At 39.6% G+C, this 22642-nt stretch overlaps 1 protein-coding gene across 1 annotated transcript; it reads right to left on the reverse strand.

Annotated features, from left to right (window-relative positions):
- Nucleotides 1-2354: 2354 nt before the first annotated feature.
- Nucleotides 2355-8817, reverse strand: LOC110909157 (cytochrome P450 CYP72A219). The gene is made up of 5 exons (XM_022154175.2): nucleotides 8489-8817; nucleotides 3786-4009; nucleotides 3434-3678; nucleotides 2952-3336; nucleotides 2355-2879 (listed from the first exon to the last, which is right to left on the reverse strand). Exons 1-5 carry the CDS (start codon nucleotides 8766-8768, stop codon nucleotides 2454-2456), a joined length of 1560 nt encoding a protein of 519 aa, XP_022009867.1. The 5' UTR covers nucleotides 8769-8817; the 3' UTR covers nucleotides 2355-2453.
- Between the last annotated feature and the right edge of the window lie 13825 nt (nucleotides 8818-22642).

The raw sequence follows: 22642 nt of genomic DNA on the forward strand, positions 1-22642 counted from the left end.
TGGTTGGCCTCTGCCCTTTTTGTTGTGCCGGTCATTATGGTTACATCCGCGTTGACGGTGATCATCACCGGTCAACTGTTTGTCTGTTTGTGCAATGGTCTTGGCTGCATCAATGAAGATTTCCCAACCTTTGGGTCCTCCGTCTCTTCCTTTCACTCGCTTGATTAGATCGTCGCATTTGACTGCCCTCATGAAGTGTGCGCGCATCATCTTCTCGCCTACATCCCCAATTTTCAGACATTCTTTGTTGTATCTGGTGATGAAATCTTCCACGCTTTCGTGGTCTTTGCGCCATATGTTCAAACAATCAGCTGGATCTCTGGTGTGTCTACGTTGCTGGGAGAAGTGCGCAAGGAACTTTTCTCTAAAATCGATCCATGATTTGATCCTTCCTGCTGGTAAGCTGTCAAACCAAATGCGCGCTGCGCCGACGAATGTTTGCGCGAAAAGATGACACCAAGTTGGCAGATTCCATCCAACTGTTGCTCCTGCGCCATTAAAAACTTGGAGGTGATCATCGGGGTCTGTCAAGCCATTGTATTTGCCCACGTTGTGTGGCAATTTTGTTTTGTCTATGGCGGCTGTGGCAATTTCCTTGATGAATTTTGAATTTTCAGCCATGTCGGCCGGCCGATAGCTCAAGGTGTAGTCATGTTCTGCTTTTGGGTTGTACCCTGCGCGCTTGGGCGGTTTGTATGCTTCATGATCTGGGTGCAATCTGTTGAATACTGTGCTTTCCCCCTTGTACGTCGGGTCTTCTTCTTCATCGTCCCATTCAGCGTTCATGTTGCACGCGCCCAAACCACTTTGAATTGGCCTTCTTTGAGAGTGTTGTACGTAATTGCTTTCTGTTTCGCCATAAGTGTCGCGCGTGTCGTGCGCACTTGGTTTTCTGATGTTTCGCACAGGTCCCTTCTCTGGGCGCAAGTTCCATGCATTGATCTGCTGAGTTGTGTGCGTACTCAGAGATCTTCGTGGTGGAGTAACAAATGCGGACTGGTTGGCTTGCGCTTGAAGCAAAGCTTGTTGTGCGCTAAGTTGTGTGTAAACGAGATTTATAGACGTCATCTGTTCGGTTTACCAGGAAGCCAGAGTTTTTCCTCCGGGTAGCCCTAGAAGTGCAGAGAAGTTCAGTTGTGCTTGTTCCGATGGAGCTGAGGGGCCAGCTCCATGGCTTGGTGTTTGCACTGGTGGGGGTGTTTGTTGGACTACCCCAGATGGAGGTTGGAAAGTGGCTCCATTTGTAGTTTGGGTGATGATCCTAGCTGGAGGTTGGAAAGTGGATCCTGTTGTGGTTTGGCTAACAACCCTGGATGCACTTCCAAAGATACTAGGAAAATCGTTGTTCATCTGCCCTTCTTGGATGATTTCGTTCCTTTGGCCCCTTTGGACGTGTGCTGTGTCCGAAATGAGCTCAAAGGAAGAAACTTCTCCGTCCACCTGGTGTGAAGGGTTTGTTTCAGCCATTTTGACGAGTGTTTTTCGAAGAGAAAAGAGATGAGTGTGGTTTTTGCAAAAAGCGGATGGCGCCAATGATGAAACACAGAATAACACTGAGGTTAAACGGGGGGTTTGTTCCTTCTGTGGGTTCAATCTCTCTCTCTGCTCGTGGAATGGCCGGAATCCTGCAAAACAGCAACATTGTTAGTCTCGTTAAGAGGGGAATATGGGGGGTTTCCCTCTTAACCAGGCTCCGGCGTGAGAATAAGTACTGTTCTAAGGGAGAATAAACAGTGTGTGTTGAGTGTGTGAGTATGGAGGGTAAGATGATTCAACCTGAATGATGAAGGGTCCTATTTATAGCCGGAGGGTGCAGGAGGGAGGAGCAGCTATGCCAGCTGTGGTTGCGCGCCAGCTGTCCGACCAAGGGGAATATCCACTTGGTCTCCTCTGCCATGGCCGGTGTAGTGGTACACGTGGCGCGCTTGCATTTGCTCGTGTTAGGGACGTCGTACTGGCGTTGTCGGTCTGCTCCTTGATTTGTTGCAGGCCTACATGGCGCTCGATGACTGGTGACACGTGTTGTCCTTTTTGTCGGATGGAGCATTTTTGGTGTCGCCTTGATTTCTTCCAGAAGCTTCTAGAAGCTTCTGGGTTATCTTGCTGATGTAGGCGCCATGTAGGATGAAAAAGTGGTGTGGTCCTTGCCATGTGGGCAAGGAATTCGGACCATACCTCTTAACTATCCAAAATGGCAATTTATGTACAAAGTAATAAAACACACTACAAACAATCAAGACTTGTCGTGCAACTATAAGTTTTTAACGTTAACATACATTACACATTTATTTTCTTATTATATGACTCATATAATGAATAGCCACGTCTCCAAGTGTTAGAACGATATTAGGATATAATACACTACAGCCAGTGCATTACACATTTCGTTTCTTATTATATGATTTTGATAATACATAGCCGTTTATATAATACCTAGCCACTTATATAATCCACTAGAGTTTATGTAAAATCAGAGGTGCGCCATTTTGCGGTTCAAGGGTGAGAACCACATTAGGAGCATGAACATAGGATGGTGAAAGTTCAAAAGAGAACTTTTGTAAGATCAACACCAAGGCAATTTTAGCTTCTTGCAACGCAAAGTTTTGTCCAATGCAGAATCGAGGTCCCCAACTGAATGGAAAGTAAATAACTTGATTTTTGGTTGCCTTAGAGATTCCTTCAGAAAACCTTTCGGGCTTAAATTTTTTGGCATCACTACCCCAAAGTTGCTCATCGTAATGAAGTAGTATGATTGGTAATGCAATCTCAATTCCTGATGGTAGAGAAAATCCTCCCATTGTGGTTTCCTTGACAACTTGGCGGTTTATTTCAACAAATGGAGGATATAGCCTTAAAACTTCATAAAGGATCATAGTCACCTACGTAGAAAAAATAAAACATTATTTGGAGATGTAAACTAGTATAATTCACCAACTCAATCAAACACTTACAACTTTTAGATGACTTAGCCCATCAATAACCATATTTTTGTCTCCAAAAACATTCAAAACCTCTTCTCTAGCACGTGACTGCCATTCTTGATGTTTACTCAACAAAATCATCGTCCATACTATCAAGCTCGATGTTGTTCCTTGTCCAGCAAAGTGGAAAGCTTTACACTCTTGAATAACTTCATTGATAGTCATCCCATGACTCTTGTTTTGATGTTGCTCTACCGCTTTTTTATTAGATTCAAGCAATACTCCTAGCAAATCATCATAGTTACCTTCTCCTGCCTTCATAGCCTTGAGCCTGTTCTCAATGATGCTTCCTATTGAACTTTGTACTTCATTATTTATTGCGTTCATCCTCATGTTCCTTTTTGTTGGAAGAAACCTATGTCGAGATCATATTCAAAACAATTAGCTTTTATTTAGTCTTGATTTAACTAGTGCAAAATCCTTTCTTATTAACATGAATGGGAATCACGCACTTAGATCCAGGGATGTAAAGTGACTTTAAGGTCTCCATTACAAGTTCACTTTGCTCTCTTAGGAGTTCACATATCCGAACTCCTTCTTCATAACTACTTCCGAACGTAGTTCTTGATATGACGTCACTTGTTAAAGCTTGAAGATGAGGCCAAACATCCAACTCGCATGACCCATTTGATGAAATTAGTTTATCCCACTTCCCAATCATTTCACTACAACTTAAATGAAAAGCTGGTGCCATATTCTGGGTGCATAACACTAGTTTCATTAGAAAAAATGAAAAATACATATTTGAACTAGTTTTAAAATTAGTAACATAGAATTGTAAATGAAATCTGGATATCAAGATACCTTTAGCTTCTCCGCATGGAAACCTGGATTAATTAGTTTTCTATGCTTAGCCCACTGATCCCCTTCATGGGAAACCAAGCCCGTTGCTATATACTTAACAAACAGTGGATTGAACGTGAGCTTTTGAAAGTCATTTATCTTTCTGACCAATACATCTTTGATGATCTCTGGGTCCATAACAGTCAATCTTGGGTTCCATCCAATCCATTTGAAGTAACTTCTTCCTAAAAAGACAGAATTCCAACTAACACTTACATACAGGCCGGTAATTTAAAAGAAACAAAATATATTAAAATGTCCTTGCAGATGTGCTACAAAGGATTAACTTCTTGAGCAAAATCATTGGCCACATGTGTAAGCGGATTACTTCATCTTTTTTTCTTGGGGAACTAGTTTATAAGGAGCATAACACCCTGTTATATTTCATGTTGCAAAACTATATTATTATTATTATTATTATTATTATTATTATTATTATTATTATTATTATTATTATTATTATTATTATTATTATTATTATTATTATTATTATTATTATTATTATTATTATTATTATTATTATTATTATTATTATTATTATATATTAGAACCCATTGAGAAGAGTATATATTGTAAGAATACAACGAATAAGAATATAAATGTTTTATTTAATATTTGTATTTAATTTATTGTAAAGGCGTGTCAGTAAATTTATAAAATTTGTTAATTTATTGTATTCCTCTAAATTAGATAACTAAATTAAATTAATAACTCATTTTTAAAATATACTATTTTAAAACAATTCAAATTTACGGTGAAAGATAAATTTCGATATGTGTAGAATAAAGCGTCGGTTAAATTTCGACATTTGTAGGATAACTTTGGAAATGTGAAAGATAAGTTTTTTTTGCATAATTAGTTAAGAGAGAAATTAATAATTGAGAAAAGTTATACATTATTTAGTACATTTATACTTTCTATTCTCACGTTAAAGTTCTTCTTTATATATTATAGTACAATCATAAAAATTCGTGCACTAAATACTCAATCTACACCTGCTACTAAAAAATTATGCGAGATTTGTCTCTGAGTTTAATAGGCCCATTCTATTCTCATACCCTCAAAATCTTATTTCACACCATTTTCACTATATCTCTAACACCCATTTTAATGCCGTTTTTTAACTCCGATTATTACGCGCCAAATTTTTAACGCCGTTTTTTACGCGTCGTTTTTTAACGCCGTTTTTTAACTCCGATTTTTACGCGCCAATTTTTTAACGCCGTTTTTTACGCGCCATTTTTTACGCGCCAATTATTTAACGCCGTTTTTTACGCGCCGTTTTTTACGTCACGTTTTTTACAAAGCCGTTTTTGCGCCCCATTTTTTACGTCCCGTTTTAACGCGCTGTTTTAGCGTCCCGTTTACGTTAAACTTTTTACGTTTTACGTTAAAAATTTTACGTTTTACGTTAAAACTTTTACTTTTTACTTCTTAACGTTTTACGTTTTACGTTTTACGTTTTACGTTTTACGTTTTATGTAAACGTTTTACGTAAAACTTTTTACGCTTCACGTTTTTACGTTTTACGTTAAAAAAATTTACGGTTTACGTTAAAATGTTTACGGTTTAATTTTTTTTTTTACAAAAAATTTTTTACACAAAAATGAACGCACCCAGAAATCGCAAACTCGGGAGGTGTCTCAGATTTATTGTTATCGTCATAGACGCCTCAAAAAAAATAAAAACCCAACAAACAAAAATAAAAAAAACGAGTGGAATCTTAAAAAAAACGATGTTTTGGCTCAGATTTTCCGATAATCAGAGGCTGCAAAAGTAGGGTTGCAGGTTCAAAAACCTACCCTCCACCATCCTTGCCGCGCCCTCGTCATCAAAATATACGGGGTTTTTTTTTTTGCATCATCATCGCCCAAAATCCAAAACGGGTTAAAACCAACATATTCAAACATTCAAAAAGCCTGATGAACATATTCAAAAAGCACCATATTCAACATAATCAAACCCCCAGATCAAAACATATTCAACAGACGCATCGTCAAAACAGATTCAACATATTCAAAGAAACACACCATATTCAAATGGGTGAATGCCAAACATGCGTCTATTATTGAATCAAACCCCCAGATCAAAACATATTCAACAGAATGCCAAAAATTGGGTGAATGCCAAAAAATCTGTTGAATCTGTTTTCAACAACAAACACACCTGCATCATCAAAACCACCAGATCAAACCCATAGATTCAAAGAAACACATATCAAACCACAGATTCAAATAAACAAACCAAAACAACAGAGATTAAAAAAAAATCGAAAAATGTTACCGGAGATGGGGTTGCAGATCACCCACAGCCGCTCTCCCCCGAGCCATCAGATGACCCACCCCCTTCGCCCCATCCTTCGCCGCCACCACCGCCGACCAACCACTTCCCACCAACGTGTTCCGCCGCCGACCAACCACCTACTAACGACCGGATAAAAAACCAATAAAAGAACCCCCACTTCTTACATCACAAAATCCCCAAAAATACAGAAAAAAAGAACCCCCACTTCTTATATCACACAAACCATCACCGCCGTCGCCGTGATTTTCAACCACCGGGGTGTGGGTGCCGGCCGGAAAACTCAACCACCGGCATCACGCGCCGCCACCATAGACGGAGGGGGGTGTTTGGCTGGCGGTTGTCTTCGGAAAGAGGTGAACCGAGGGGTGTGGGTGGGACGCTGGAAACTATCGCCGGAAAGAGGGGAACCTGTGACCGTCTTGACTGATGTTAGGCAACAAGAGAGAGAGAGGGAGGATGTTGGATTTTTTAGAGAATGAAGATGAAGTCTTCAAAAACTTCATCATGGGTTTTGATATTCAAAATCAGAATGAGGAGAGAGAGAGAGAGAGAGAGACAAAATGTTGGTTTAAATAGAATGTGACAATTGAAAAAAGCTGATTGTAATTAATGTGGAGAGAGGAAAGAAATGACAATTGGGGTAAATGACTATATTACCCTTTCTGTTGGCAAAACCTGATTGGTAGAAACTGATGGTTTTCATTTTAGCGGCTCTCTATATATATATATATAAAGTGTGGCTAAATATAGTTTCCTCTACACTTAATTCATAACTTGATTTTCCATTAATAAGCCTGTTAAATTTTATTATTTATCTAGAACCAAAATTAACCTGTACTAATCTACCATGTCATATATTTGAAGTCTCAAGAAAGTAAAAGAAACTTGGTCAATAGTTATATTAGTTATTATTTGTATTAGTAGGTACATTCTTTAGAACACTTGCTATTACACTTAGGTCTTAGGGTATACTTTAACACTTCTCAACTCCACCTAGGTGATACATCACTCGCTTTTCCTCATTTCACTTCACGTCAGTGGCGAAGCTTGAGATTTCCGACTGGAGGGTCGAAAACGTATATACCAAAAATTTCTATAAAACCGGGGGGTCAAAAACGTATATACCCAAAAATTTCTATATGAAAACTATATACTCTCCACTACTGAGCGAAAAGTTCGGGGGGTCGGCCGCCCCCTCCAGCCCCCACAAAGCTACGCCCTTGCTTCACTTCATCTTAAGGAAATGGTCTACTCCCGTTAACCCCACCTAACTTGATTTCTTTAATGCTTTTTTGTTTAAAAAATGAAAGAAAATTAATTCAATTTTTTAACATTCGGTTAACATGTTAACAAGTAATCCCTTTAACACCCATTAACACAAGAAAGGAATGGTATGCAAGGTCTCTTAACATGACATGTCACCTTTAACACCCCATGTGTTAAGGTACACCCCAAGGCCTTAGGGCTGTAAACGAACACGAACAAGGTCTTGTGCGTGTTCGTTCGTTAAGGATATAATGTGTTCACGAACGGTTCATGAACACTTATTGACCGAGATTTTTTGTTTGTGGTCGTTCATTAAGCAAAGGAATGTGTTCACGAATGGTTCACGAACACTATATAAAATTAGCGAAGACGATGGTGGCTAGAGTTTGATGGGTGATAGGGAGCGACGCTATACCTTGAAGCCCTAATGGTTGAACGAAGGTCAATAGTATTTTTCGATGTAAATAATGAGAAGGAAAGTGGAGTGGTGCATAAACAAGGTAGAGATAGAGTTTCCTATTTTATTTGCTTGGATAATAAGATAAATAAGAATTAAAGAAAATAAAAAGTTTAGATAAAATAAATAAATGCTAAAAAATCTCTAATGGACAACATAAACAAACGAACATGAACAAATGTTCACGAACACATTGCCGAACATTCACGAGCGTAATTGAACGAACGGGACATCTGTTTGTGTTCGTTGATTTAACTAAGCGAACAGAATTTCTTGTTCATGTTCGTTATGAACGTAAACGAATTTCCCGCCGAACGGTTCACGAACTTTTCGTTGAACTTTAGGTTCCTTTTGGAGCCCTAATTACACTAAGTTCAAATAGTCTATCGCTCAAATGACCCTTACATATATAGATAAACTTGTCTCATTCAAAAGCTCATTTTAAACCAGTTTTAATTCATAACGACCCCTAAACTAGATTGTTTCATATCTATGGTACACGATGCACACTAAGGTGCTTGAGACGATTTATGTTAATTCAAAATCCACAAGTTTTGTCAATTCGTAGCATGAATAGATCGCAAAAGATTCGCCACATTGTATAGTTTCTAAGTCATTCTAAAACGTCTTAACTTACCAAATTTTTGCAGATGCTGATGGTTGAAAGGCACAATGTATGGTAGAACCCCATCTTCATCATCTAGATCTATATGTTTGGTTTTGGATTGTTGAAACGACATTTCGAACTCTTTCATGTCCCCAAACAAAAACTTGTATTTGTTTCCCTTGAAACCTTGATTCCTCAGTAACTTCTCCAACTTTTTTGGTCTCACCCACAAGATGTTTATAATCTTCCACGCATATAGTACAACTACTATTGCACATGAGATCGCCACTGTGTTTGTTACTGCATCCATCGTTCTTGTTTTTCTTCCCACAATATGAATAAGGATAGAGATAGAGAAAGGAACTAACTATGTGTTTCTATTTATATGCACGTGTAAGTTCTATATATAGATATAAGTTGGGAGTCATGCTGTGCATGGTGTAATTTTGGGAGTCAAAGTTGTCATTCTCATTAATTAGCATGAGAGTTTGGACTAAGGGACTCTACTGTTTTTTTTTTTAATCAGTAAGGCACACCTACAAGAAAATCACACACAAACAAAAATAACTAAAGGGCCGTTTGGCAATATCTGAATAATTAAGTGCTAAACCAGTAAGAGATCTGAACCATTAAGTGTTGGACTAGTAAGAGGTCTAAACCATTATAAGCCAGTGTAATGTTTAATCGTTTAGAGGCAAATGTCTTACCATTTCAGATTAGAGGTCTTAATCATTCAGACTTAGTATAATGCTTAATCATTCAGAGGCAAATGTCTGAACCATTCAGACATTTGTTTGCGAAACAAACAGCCCTAAAGTTGTAATTTTCATTTTTACACTTAATTTAAAAAAAAAAAATTGTAGTGTTCACTATTACTCCTTTCAATTTGTTACTGTTTTCGTTTTATCTCGCATTTTCTTGAATTTTGTGAATTATATCACTCATATTTTCTTTTTTTTTACCCTAACCATTTTTACTTGACTTGGCAGTTGACGAGCCAAGCTGAATTGAGCGGATCATTGCTCGTTTATAAATTGAACCAGACGGTCGGCTCATTTAAAACCAAGCAGAAAATTGAATGAGTATTTTTCGAGCATTAATTTTTCCGAGCGACGTTGAGCGAGCGATTTGGATAGCTCTACTTTCTAGAGTAGAGAATGAGCCAACTGTTCGAGGATGAGGTTGAATCCAATGAGCAGAGAATGAGAGAGGCAGGAGTACGCAACTCGAAATCGAATTAGAGCAGAGAACGAGAGAGGCAGGAATGTCACGGGCTCGCAAGTTTTAACGTCGCTTAAAGAATTAGAGCAGACTGGCATAGAACAATTATGAGACTTGGGGTGTACTAAAGCATTGGGCATTTTGGCTACATACTATTTTTTATTAGGCTAGTTGGTTTTATTGGGTTAATTGAAATGTTATGCTAGTATACTATGTATAAATCCTAGTACAAAAATCCCCGCGCTTTGCGGCGGACGTTTGGTTCGTCATAGTATTACAATCGAAAGCAATTAAATTAATTAGTAATAGTTGTTAAGTTAACTCTAAAAGGAAAAGAACCTTTACAAACATAAAACTGAGCTCCGACAAAAGTTTAGTGTTAAAAACAGAAACATAAAACTTCTTAACCTTTCTAGAACATGACTTGTGGTGGGCAATGTATAGAAAAAGAATTTTGTTGCTGCCAAATTCTTAATTACAACCCTCCCTATTGACTCTCTCTCATCTTAAACTTTCTCGGTCTCTCTTTATCAAGTCTCTTTTTTTTCAACTAATAAAGTCTGATGGCAATAGTGTAAATAACACTATAAATCTGACCAATTGTATACTATTCCTAAGACATCTCATGTTTTGTTATTATATAAATAAATAGTTGTATAGTGGAAAGTTCAAATAAGAAGAAACTTTTTGTAAAAAGAAAAAAGAAGAAATTTCAACAAATAAGAATGCTTTATTTTACTTCATTTAATATAAGTAAATAATGTTACTATAGGGGTAATATGGTAAACCTACAAAGATCATTAATTAGTAGTATTTCTCTTTAATAGCTAACTACATTAAAATTTGTAACTTATCTTCAAAATATATATGTTTTCAAAAAATTAAAATAAAATAATTTAGAGTGTAGGATAAATTACAATGTGTATATGAAAAATTACGGGTTGTGTAGGATAAATTTCAACATGCGTAGGGTAAATTTCGAAAGGTGTAGGGTAACTTTTGATGTGTGTAGTGAAAAAAGATTAGTGTGAAAGATGATAGTTTTTATGACTAATTAATTAGTCAAAGATGATAATAAATGAGATAAGTGAAAAAAATATTTAATGTTTTACAATTGTACTCTTTGTTCTTTTTCTTCTCATTTAAATTTTCTTCTCAAATGAACATTCCCCTAGTTGTATATATGTATATGTGTGTGTATATATCAACAAATTATTCGAGCCAACAGAGTGAGCAACGAGCGAGTAGACCTTTACTCATGCTTGGCTCGTTTTTAAACCGAACCAAGCAGATCGGCTCATTTATATCCGAGTAGTAAATCAAGCGAGCATTTTTCAATCAAGCGGCGAGCAATTTGGATAACCCAATTCACATCTATAAATATCAACGCTAATAACAATTTTAATTTTATCAAAGCATAATAGTTCACTTTTTTCTATTAACAGAACATAAAATGTCATACTACCAGTATTATTCTTCAATATTTCAAAAATCCTGGAAATTTTCATAACAAAGCCATATTGGCTACCAACGAAGTTGTACAGAATGTTTTGGTCAAAAATTACCGAAGCAATTAAGTGATCAAATTAGTTAAGTGAGGTAGTGTGCTGAAAAGTGTGTTGAAAATATGTTGGTTATGTTGTTTGGAAAAACAGTGTTCAGGATACGGCTCAGGATATTGAGCTGTATCTACGATCAAACAATGAGCAAAAAGTAAAGGGGTTGACACGAGATGTACGAGGAAAGCCCTTGATCAATCTAGATCGCCGGCACAAAACCTCGGGAGCTGACAATCGCAACTGCCTTGTTCTTCTTATTGCTTTAAACTTCAGGATACAGTGCAGGATATAGATCAGATCGCTAAGTGTTACAATGAATTTGTATGAAAGTGAAAATTGCTAGAGAGCAAGTGTTAGAGTGTAGCGAGTGTGATTGTGATGTCCTAGTTGATCTGATATACCCACCTATTTATAGTAATGAATTACAAACAATAATCCTTACAAATATGGGCTACTCCGAATATTCCATTATGAACGTTATGGACCGAGTAATATGGCTTCAACGTCTTCATTTGAACGACTTGGACCGAGTCTTCCTGGAATAAGTCTTGTTAACGTTGCTAGCTTCTAACCCACGTACCTGCACATAATCCATTAGTAATCCCGAGGATACCATTCAGGATGTTACCAATATCCTGAACTAGCATCCCGGATGTAAACAGATACTACATAAACAAGATATATATCAAGATATTTTCCAGGATATGGGCTCAGAATTTCACCCATAACAATTGTCCCCAAAAATGTTACCGTTTGATACCCTAACGGTTACATTTTTCACAGTGGCCGAGGCAATTAAGAGATAAGACTATTGATGTGACAGCTTTCAACCACCCGACCTATATTTACTCATCATGCCCTATATCTTCCCATCCTCATCTCTTTTTTAACTACAATCGACAAGGAAAAGGTAATATTCTCTCCTTCATTTTCATATTCATATTTATCATCTTTCTCCGGTGACAATTCAGGCGATCAAATGCCCAGGCAAACAAGGTCCAGTTCAGGCGACTCGGCTCCCACATTCATCCAACAGAACCTTCTCCAAGAACCGGAGAAGGAAGCATGTACCTTCGATAGTGCCCACCTGTCAGCCTTGAAATCCTCCGGCATCTTCCCGGAAGGGACCGTGTTTAGACCGTTTGACCGGGAAATCCGGTCGGATATGGTCTCCAGTGAGTGGATATGCTTTAGTGCTTTCCCTTTTACCCTAGGGCTACAATTCCCCTTTCCGGATTTCATCACTGAATTCTTTAATATCACCAAAATCTCTTTCAGCCAAACCATGCCAATGCTCTGGCGTTTTTTATCTGTTCTTGACCAAATCAAGAGAAACCACATTCCTGATCTTTCTGTCCATGATCTTCCCCTAGCTTACAAACTTAGATGTCACGGATCATGCAGGTTTCTGTTTTACTCTACTTCCAGTGACCCATTGATACTTCATGCCACCAGGAACGAGGATGGTTGGCAATCCAAATATTTCTTTGTAAAAAGGGATTCAATCCCTGGTGGAACGGATTATCCGATGAGATGGTTGAAGAAGGGTAGGATTTAGGGTTTAAAGATGATCCTGCCTCTTATCCTGCTTTATATCCTGAACTGACCAACTTTCTCTGTTGTGTATGCAGCTGATTTCAGGAAAATTGCACCTCCCCTTGCTGATTCTCAAAAAAGAATAGACGCCATCAGACTCCTTCCAGAGGCAGAGAGAAGTTTCAACCCATCTCCACCAACTCCAAGCCCTCTTTCAAGCGCAAACATGTCTGGTAAGGATCCTGCAAGATATCCTGTACATACATGTTTTTATTTGATATTTTTAGGAGAGGTTTAGAATTTTACTCCCTGTGTACAGATTCCAGCAAAGTTCCAGTCTATCTAGACCTTGATGAACTTGACAGTTATCCAACTCCAGCCATAGTCAAGAAGGAGACTCCAGCTGCTACTAGCTCCAAGCCACTCCCAGCTCCCAAGGCCAACCCAAGGACCCGTGCTTCCACAGCGAAAAAGAGGAAGGGTCTTGAAGTCAGTGCTCCAGGCTCAGAAAGGTTCTCCTATGACGAACTCAGCTTCTCTGATTCCTTAGAGCCAATGACATCCTTCCTTAACAAGGTAATATCCTGACGCATATCCTTCATGTATATCCTGCACATATATCCTGCATGTATATCCTAACAGGATATCCCGATAGGATATCTTGGTCAATATATATTCTAACTTATACCTGTTATTGATGTGCAGGGCCTCCAGCATTTGCTCCACTTGTACAATGATGCATGTGGTACTGTTGCACTCCATGAAGCCAGGATCAAACAGCTTGAAAGCACCGTTGCTGACCAAGGTGCCATTGCTGAAGCGAAGACCCGGCACTACGAAAGCCTGCTGAAGAAGGTCACGCAAGACGCTGAGGTCAAACTTGCCACCGTTCAATGGATCATGATCAAGCCTTGATCAATTTCCGGGAGGGAATCAAGGCTTCCGCTATCATCTCCCTGTTACAAGCACGCATCAAGATGGCCTATGAGGCCAAGGAGACGGGCCTTGTTTGTCCATCTTGGCCAATTGAATCCTGGGTGGCCAAGTTAAAGGAGCTCGGAGGCAAAGCTGTGCCATTTCCTGCTGAAGCCGGTGAGTCTTCTAAGTCAGCAGAGGTGGTGGTCCAGGCTGGAGATAAGAAAGATGCTGGGATGGATATTGGCGAGGATGCTGCGCAGGATGCTGGTCAGGATGCTGGTGCTGAGAAGCCTGAGAAGGTTGGAGGTGATGCCGCTGTGTGAGGGCATTTAGGTGGGCGATGAAGGATATACGTGCCAAGGCTAGAGCCCACCTTTTTTAAATTTGAATGTTGGTCTGTAACCCCTAAACAATTTACTTTTCTGCACTTTACTTTTCTGCACCTGAACAATTTACATTTCCTGCATGGTTTTTGAACAATACAACAGTTGGAGGTGGATGGGTCTCGGTTTGAGATGAAGCCTTCAACTGTTGGGTAAATATGGTAATGGACTATTAGTGCTCTTAGTGGATGGGCCTTGTTTTTAGGTGAAACTAAGAGCACATCTTTTGGTATATTAATAATATAACTCCTCTTTTGACTTTATTATCGTTGTCGTTGATATATAAATTTCACTTGTGAAAATTGTTTTGTTTGAACATTTTTTAGAATATATTATAAACGTATCCCGGTAGATATCCTGAAAGATATTTTGATAAGGATATTAAAATACAATCTATTAGTTGTCCAAATAAAAAGGAGAGATCATACCAGAGATTCTTAGAGAATCAATTTCAATTCTCCATTATAAGTTTGTCCCCAGTGCGTACTTATAAACTTGGATCCATCCTTTGAATAATGTAATGTATGTCCCCTGTGCTTGACACAGAAACACAAATGTATTCATATTTTGACTCGAATGAATTCCAAATACCCCAGGGCAAAACCCTTGATATCCTGAAATGAACCCTTAGTATACTAGGGATAAACCCTTAATATCCTGGGGATAAAACCTGATATCCTGGGGATAAACCCTGATATCCTGGGGATAAACCCTGAGTTTCATGCGCTGCAGGTGAGAGTGTATAAACTCAAAGACTTAGAAAGGTGAAAACCTTTAAACCTTAGAGAGTATGAAAATACCCTTTCGTGAGAGAGGGTGATCAATCCTCGTATACCTTTAGGATTCAGGATATAGCCAACAGTAACGAAATTGTCAGCCACTTTTACATGGACCGGTCCCGCCACCTTGAACTATCCCTGAATAACTTGCGCTCCAGGCGGGGTGTTTAAACCCAATTCGGGAGAAAGGTGAATACCTTTAAACCTGTGAAGGGATCAGTATCCCTTAACCGTGAGAGAGGGGGCCAATCCTCTAATCTTCCGAGTTATCCTGAGTACATATCCTGGAGCTGTATCCTGAAACATATCTTGCAAAACAATTGTAAACTAAGGTGGGTGTTAGCTTGGCTAACACCCCTCCGATGCTTAAGTCAGTATTGGGTTACAAAGAACAAATTAAACCAAATATATTTAAAAAAGGTTGAATTCATACCATCCTGAGTTAGAAATTAAACTCTAGACTCACTTGAAATAGAGCTTTAGGTGTATAGCATTCCAAGACCTCGGTAGCATATCCCCTTCCATATTCTTGAGTCTGTATGCTCCTTTCCCTGCTTCTGATTCAACTTCGTATGGTCCTTCCCATTTTGGAGCTAACTTGCCATCGGCAGGATTAGTAGTATTCTGAAAAGTCTTTCTTAGCACCCAATCACCAACTTGAAATCTCCGAGTCCTTATGTTCTTGTTATATGCTCTGGATATTCTTTGTTGATATGCTGCCATCCTTAGCCTTGATGCGTCTCTTTTTTCGTCTATAGTATCCAAATCTTGACATAAGGCTTCAGGATTCTGTAGGATAGATCTTGCAGTAGGTATCGCCATTTCCGTTGGAATTACTGCTTCTGCTCCGAATACTAAGGAGAATGGGGTTTGGCCGGTTGCATTTTTTACCGTTGTCCTGTCAGCCCATAACACAAAGGGTAATTCTTCTGCCCATCTTCCTTTTTTGGCTCCAAGTCTTTTCTTTAAGTTATTGACAATTATCTTGTTTGAGGATTCTGCTTGTCCATTCGCTTGAGGATGTACTGGAGTAGATGTTATCATTTTGATTCCCCAACTCTTGCAAAAGTCAGTAGTCCTTCTGCTTATAAATTGGGACCCATTATCACAAATGATTTCAGCTGGTACTCCAAACCTGGTCAGGATATTCCTTTTTATGAAGGATACTACTTCTTGATCTCTAACTTGAACAAATGCTTCAGCTTCAACCCACTTAGAGAAATAATCCGTCATTGCCAGCATAAAGACTTTTCCTCCCGGAGCTTTTGGTAACTTCCCTACTATATCCATCCCCCATTTCATGAACGGCCAAGGGGACGCTACAGGATATAGTGGTTCAGCTGGTTGATGTAGTATGTTACTATGTCTCTGACATGTGTCACATCTTCGAGCATATTCTACGGCATCATTCCTCATTGTTGGCCAATAATATCCTGTCCTTAATACTTTTGAGAATAACGACCTGCCCCCAGTGTGGTTACCACAATCCCCTTCATGTATATCCTGAAGTACTTCTTTGGCTTCAGGATCCTCCAAGCATCTCAAATATGGTCCTGCAAGAGATTTCTTGTATAAAATATTATTTATAATAGTGAATCGTGATACCTTCATCCTAAATGCCTTAGGATTTTCATCTCCAGTGATGTGTCCTTCTTTGAGATATCTCATGATTGGGGCCGTCCAGGATTTAGGATCCTCTTCAGGATATACCGTTCCAGGAACCTGAATACCTGCTACATCTTTATCCTGAGAATTCGTCGCAGGATACAGGATATGTAATATCGGTATTGGGGTCCCTTCTGGTATCCTGATTGATGATCCCAAGTTTGCCAATGCGTCTGCTTCGGCGTTATCCTCTCTTGGTACCTGTTCAAGTGTAAAAATATCGAAATATCCTGCTAATCTTTTAAGAATACCGAGGTATTCAATTAGTTTCTCACCTTTGACTGCATAGGATCCATTAAAATGATTAGTAATTAACAAGGAATCAACATATGCTTGTAAATTCTTGATATTCATATTCTTAGCCAATTCTAATCCTACAATTAAAGCTTCATATTCTGCCTCATTGTTAGTAGCAGGGAATTCACATCTAACAGCCTGGGGTATTATGTCCCCCTGTGGCGATTTTAGTAGTATACCTAAACCTACACCCCTTACATTAGATGCACCATCAGTATATAATGTCCAGGATTCTAAGTTTTCTCCTAGTTGTTGCACTTCTAGGTCTACTTCATTTTGAATATCACTACTGAAATCAGCCACAAAGTCTGCTAGAGCCTGAGACTTTATTGCATTTCTAGGTTCATATATTAAATCATAGGCACTTAATTTTACCGACCACTTAGCCATTCTACCCGACATCTCTGGTTTCCTAAGCACATTCTTGACAGGATAATTAGTTTTAACATGAATCCTATGTGTTTCAAAATAATGTCTAAGCTTTGTTGATGCCATAACTAGAGCCAATATTAACTTTTCTAGATGAGAATATCTAGTTTCAGCATTTAACAAACTTTTGCTAACATAATAAACAGGATACTGCTGACCTTCGTGATCCTTTACCAGTACTGCACTTACTGCATTCCCTGATACTGCCAGATACAGGGATAATGGTTCACCATCCTCAGGCTTCATCAATAGAGGCGCGGTTGAGAGATACTGCTTCAAATCCTACAGGGCTGCTTCATGCTTCTCGCCCCATTCAAATTTCTTATTCTTTTTCAGGATATCATAGAATTCTTTACACTTTTCCGAGGATCTTGAAATAAACCTATTCAAGGCTGCCACTCGTCCTGTTAACCGTTGAACATCCTTCATATTCGAGGGTGACTTTATATCCAAGATAGCTTTGATCTGCTCCGGGCTTGCCTCTATCCCTCTTTTTGTCACCATGTATCCTAAAAACTTTCTTGCCCCCACTCCAAAATGGCACTTTGCAGGATTAAGTTTCATATTATACTGGTCCAGGATATCGAATGCTCCTTTAATATCCTGAAGATGATCCTCAGCTTTCTTGGATTTGACCACCATATCGTCAATGTACACCTCCATGGTATCCCCCAATTTGTCTTTAAACATCATATTCACCAATCTCTGGTACGTTGCACCTGCATTTTTTAAACCGAAAGGCATAGCAGTATAACAGTAAATACCTGTTGGTGTCATGAAAGCAGTATCCTCCTGGTCCGAAGGTTCCATTTGAATCTGCTGGAATCCTAAGGATGCATCCATGAAGGTCAACATTTCATGACCGGCAGTGGCATCCACCATCGAGTCTATATGAGGCAGAGGGAATGGGTCTTTTGGACAAGCTTTGTTCAGGTCTGTGTAGTCTACACAGACTCTCCACTTCCCATTCTACTTTTGAACCACTACCACATTTGCTAGCCATCTAGGGAATTTGACTTCTCTAATCATCCTGGACTTCAATAATCTTTCAACTTCCTCTTGGATAATTGCATTCCGCTCAGGGGCGAACTTCCTTCTCTTTTGTTGTATAGGCTTGAATGACCTGTCAATTCCAAGCTTGTGAGTAATAATGTCTTTAGATATACCTGTCATGTCCTCATGCTTCCATGCGAATGTTGACATCCTGCATTTCAAAAAGTTAATTAATTGCTCTTCAATATCCTGAGGGATATTGGTCCCTACGAGCACCGAGATATCAGGATTATCCTGATCCAGGATAACTTTCTTCACATCCTGCTCTGGATTCTCCACGATATCCTGGGCCCGCATCTTTAATTGCTATGCAGCACTTGGCTTGGTCGAGGATTTCATTGAGGATGAGTAACATTCTTTCGCCTCTTGCTGATCACTATCGATCTTGACAACCCCCCAAGGGGTAGGGATCTTGATGCATTGGTGATATGTCGATGGTACGGCCTTCATATCGTGAATCCACGGTCTTCCTAGGATGATGTTATAGCAGGATAGAGAATCCATCACACAGAAACGTTGTATCTTGTTGACTCCTTCAACGTATACTGGCAACTTTATCTCTCCCACTGTGTTTCTAGCCTCTCCACTGAACCCAACAAGCACGGTAGATTTTGAAGTGATATCCATTGGAGACACATTCATTCTCTTCAGAGTTTCTAGTTGGATTATGTTGACGGAGCTGCCATTATCAACCAGTATCCTGCGTACAAAATGGTTAGCCACATATAACGTTATTACCAGAGCATCATGGTGAGGATCCTGGACAGTATCCCTGTCATCTGCATCAAAAGTGATCACTTTCTCAGTTGTGAGGGTAGTCATCCTGACAGGTTTGTCTCCCCTTTCGGCCTTAGCTTCCTTTGCATGTCTCTTTGCTGCCGAATACGAAGTTCCACAAATGTCGGATCCTCCTGAAATGAAGTTGATTATCTTGGCATCGGTGGGAGGTGATGCCGCTCGCTCAGGATCCTTCTCAGTATCCTGACCCTTATTCTTCTTTCTCCCTAAGAGATCTTTCAAATATCCCTTGCTTAGAAGATAGCTTATTTCTTTCCTCAGAGCGATGCAATCCTCAGTCATATGTCCAAAATCTTCGTGGAAAGCACACCATTTTGATTTGTCTTTCCAATCTGCTTTTTGTTGATTCTTTCGAGGCCATCTTGCCTTGTCCCCTAGACCCTGCATGGCATACATCAATTCAGGAATGTTAACAGAAAAGCAATATTCAGATAATTCAGGATACTCTTCAGGATCCTCATCTTCGACAGCATTCACTCTCCTGTTCTCATTTCTGCCATATGGCTTAGGCCGATATGACTTGAATGAGGATTCTGACTTCCTGTTAGTTGACTCATAAGTGTTGGATGAGTTCATCCTTTCTTGCATCTTTCTGTCATCCTCCAACCGAATATATCTTAGGGCCCTGTTCCGGGCTTCATCCAGGTTCCTGCATGGGTTCATTACAAGGTCTTGATAAAATTGAGAATCCTTTTGCAGCCCCATCTTGAAAGCTTGCACAGCTGTTGCAACATCAAGATGGGGAATGTCTAGTGATTCCCGGCTGAACTTGTTCGCATAATCCCTAAGGGATTCCTGAGGCCCTTGTGTTATCCTGTAGAGATCACTTGTTAATTTTTCAAAGCTTCTACTACAAGAAAACTGACTATTAAATAAATTTACTAAGTGAGCAAAAGATGTAATCGAATGTGGAGGAACATTCAAGAGCCATTTCAAAGCTGATCCTGTCAAGGTTAAACCAAAACCCTTGCACAAGCACGCTTCCTTGAGATCTGGAGGGATAGGGTTGATCTCCATCCTTTCCCTATACTGGGCAATATGCTCTTCAGGATCCGTGGTTCCGTCGTAAAGCTTCATGTTCAGAGTCTGAAATCTTTTTGGGATTTCAGCATCACATATAGGATGCACGAACCGAGATATCCTGTGGCTATCCTGGGATACTTCAGGAATTGGTTGCACCACCCCAGGTACACTGGATATCATATCCTTTAATTTCTGAAGCTCCCTGGATAATTCTGACGTTACAGTTGTATCCTGCAAAGATCCAACACTGTTAGTGGCAATAGCATTATTATTATTTGATACGTTACCCGTTAGAGGATTTTGCCCATATCCTGAAGCATATCCTGAGCTCCTCATGGTTGATATCCTGACCGAGGAGGGTATTTCAGGAGTATGATTCTGAGGAAGGCTGGGCACAATATTCCCCCTGTTATCCTCAGTATACACAGCTGAACTAAAGTTCAACGCTCTGGGGTGTAATGGAGTGACATTATCCTCAGCAGATCTGCTCGAGCCAGACTTCAGGAGTTGTATTTCCCTTAAAAGCATTTGGTTTGTTTCCTGTTGCTGCCTCATTTGTTCCTGCACACTTCCAAATAAGGTTAGAATTTCATCGTTAGAAGCTAAAACAGTAGCAGATCCCTGGACACTCCGAGTAGGGATAACATCTTGAGATTGTGTAGAGGCTGGCATCCATGGAGGAGGTGGTGGAAACACCGAACCGGTAGTGGCAGAAGTCACAGCAGACACAGTAGAGGAACTCATGTTTGATCTAGAGGCCATTACGGACAATGTGGCAAAGAGTTTTGAAAATAGAAAACCGATTAGCGATTTACCAAAAATTTTTAGCAAAGAGAGCACCACTTGCCCCACGGTGGGCGCCAAATTGTTTTGGTCAAAAATTACCGAAGCAATTAAGTGATCAAATTAGTTAAGTGAGGTAGTGTGCTGAAAAGTGTGTTGAAAATATGCTGGTTATGTTGTTTGGAAAAACAGTGTTCAGGATACGGCTCAGGATATTGAGTTGTATCTACGATCAAACAATGAGCAAAAAGTAAAGGGGTTGACACGAGATGTATGAGGAAAGCCCTTGATCAATCTAGATCGCCGGCACAAAACCTCGGGAGCTGACAATCGCAGCTGCCTTGTTCTTCTTATTGCTTTAAACTTCAGGATACAGTGCAGGATATAGATCAGATCGCTAAGTGTTACAATGAATTTGTATGAAAGTGAAAATTGCTAAAGAGCAAGTGTTAGAGTGTAGCGAGTGTGATTGTTGTTAGGGCTGGATTTTTATTATAGGCGATCCTTACACATGATCCTAACCAGTGATCCTTGTTTCTTTGGCAGACAGTGATCCTCCGCAGAACTTCAAGATCAGGATCATGGGGAATTATGGTGATCCTCATACTAACGGCCACTTCCACTCAATACAATATTGTTTTGCAGGAACATCTAGCAGGATATGCTCTAGACATCATGATCCAGGAACGCGTCTTCACAAATATGGCAAGAGCTTAATCGAAGAAAGACGTTGCACAGGATATGGAAACTAGGCTTGATTTATGGGCAGCAATTTAGGCTAGATTGTCTTTATTTCTAAAGGGGTAATGAGCTGATAATTAGTCATTTTACCTAAAATAGGTCACCTACACACATATAAGTACCACCCTTCTTCATTCGGAAGAACACACACGACATACGACACAACTCTCAAGCACTTAGACACTCAGTGATCCTTGTACTCAGCTCATTATCATCCAAAGTTGTAATCATATTTTTGTTATATTGAAGTTGGTGATCGGTAGTTGCCATCACCCGAGGTTTTTTATGCCGGAGATCATTCATTGATCAAGGGCTTTTTCCTCGTATAAATCATCGTGTCTTTGCATCTTTATCACAGAAGTGATCCCTTACTTTCATAATTAACCAAGCATCATACCCCGTTTTCATAAAGTTTGGTTACATTATCCTTGTGTGATTTTTGACCAAAACAGTTTGGCGCCCACCGTGGGGTAATTGGTGCTTCATTCATAAGAAAATCTCTTGTTCGAAATCATTTCAGAGAGTTACATGGCTTCATCATTGAAGAACACGTCCACAGCGATGTCTGCGGTCACTTCATCACAGATCACCTTGCCTCCTCCACCGGCAGGATCTCAGAGAAATACTGAGAAGAGATCAACTCCCACTTCCTCTAAACCTCTATCTTCTTCTGCTATGAATTCTTCTATTCCCAGTACTAGTGATGTATTTGCTTTAATTTTGCAGATGAAGGATCGTATGCAGCGACAAGATGAAACTAACGAAAGGATCCTCAGGGAAATCGGAGATCTCAAAAGACAAAAGAAAGCGGCAGAGGATCATTCTCCACTGATGCCCAAATCCTTGAGCTTTGATACTCCAATGATCACTTCCCAGCCATCAGGGATCCCGGACGTGCAGATTATAGGGGAGTCAAGAGGATCACATCTCAACTCGGCAGCAATGACTCAGACATCAGGCTCACATTTTCAGCCCGTAGGATCCTATCCTCAGTACATG

This window comes from Helianthus annuus, chromosome 14, assembly GCF_002127325.2.
Source record: "Helianthus annuus cultivar XRQ/B chromosome 14, HanXRQr2.0-SUNRISE, whole genome shotgun sequence".
Taxonomy (NCBI): Eukaryota; Viridiplantae; Streptophyta; class Magnoliopsida; order Asterales; family Asteraceae; genus Helianthus; species Helianthus annuus.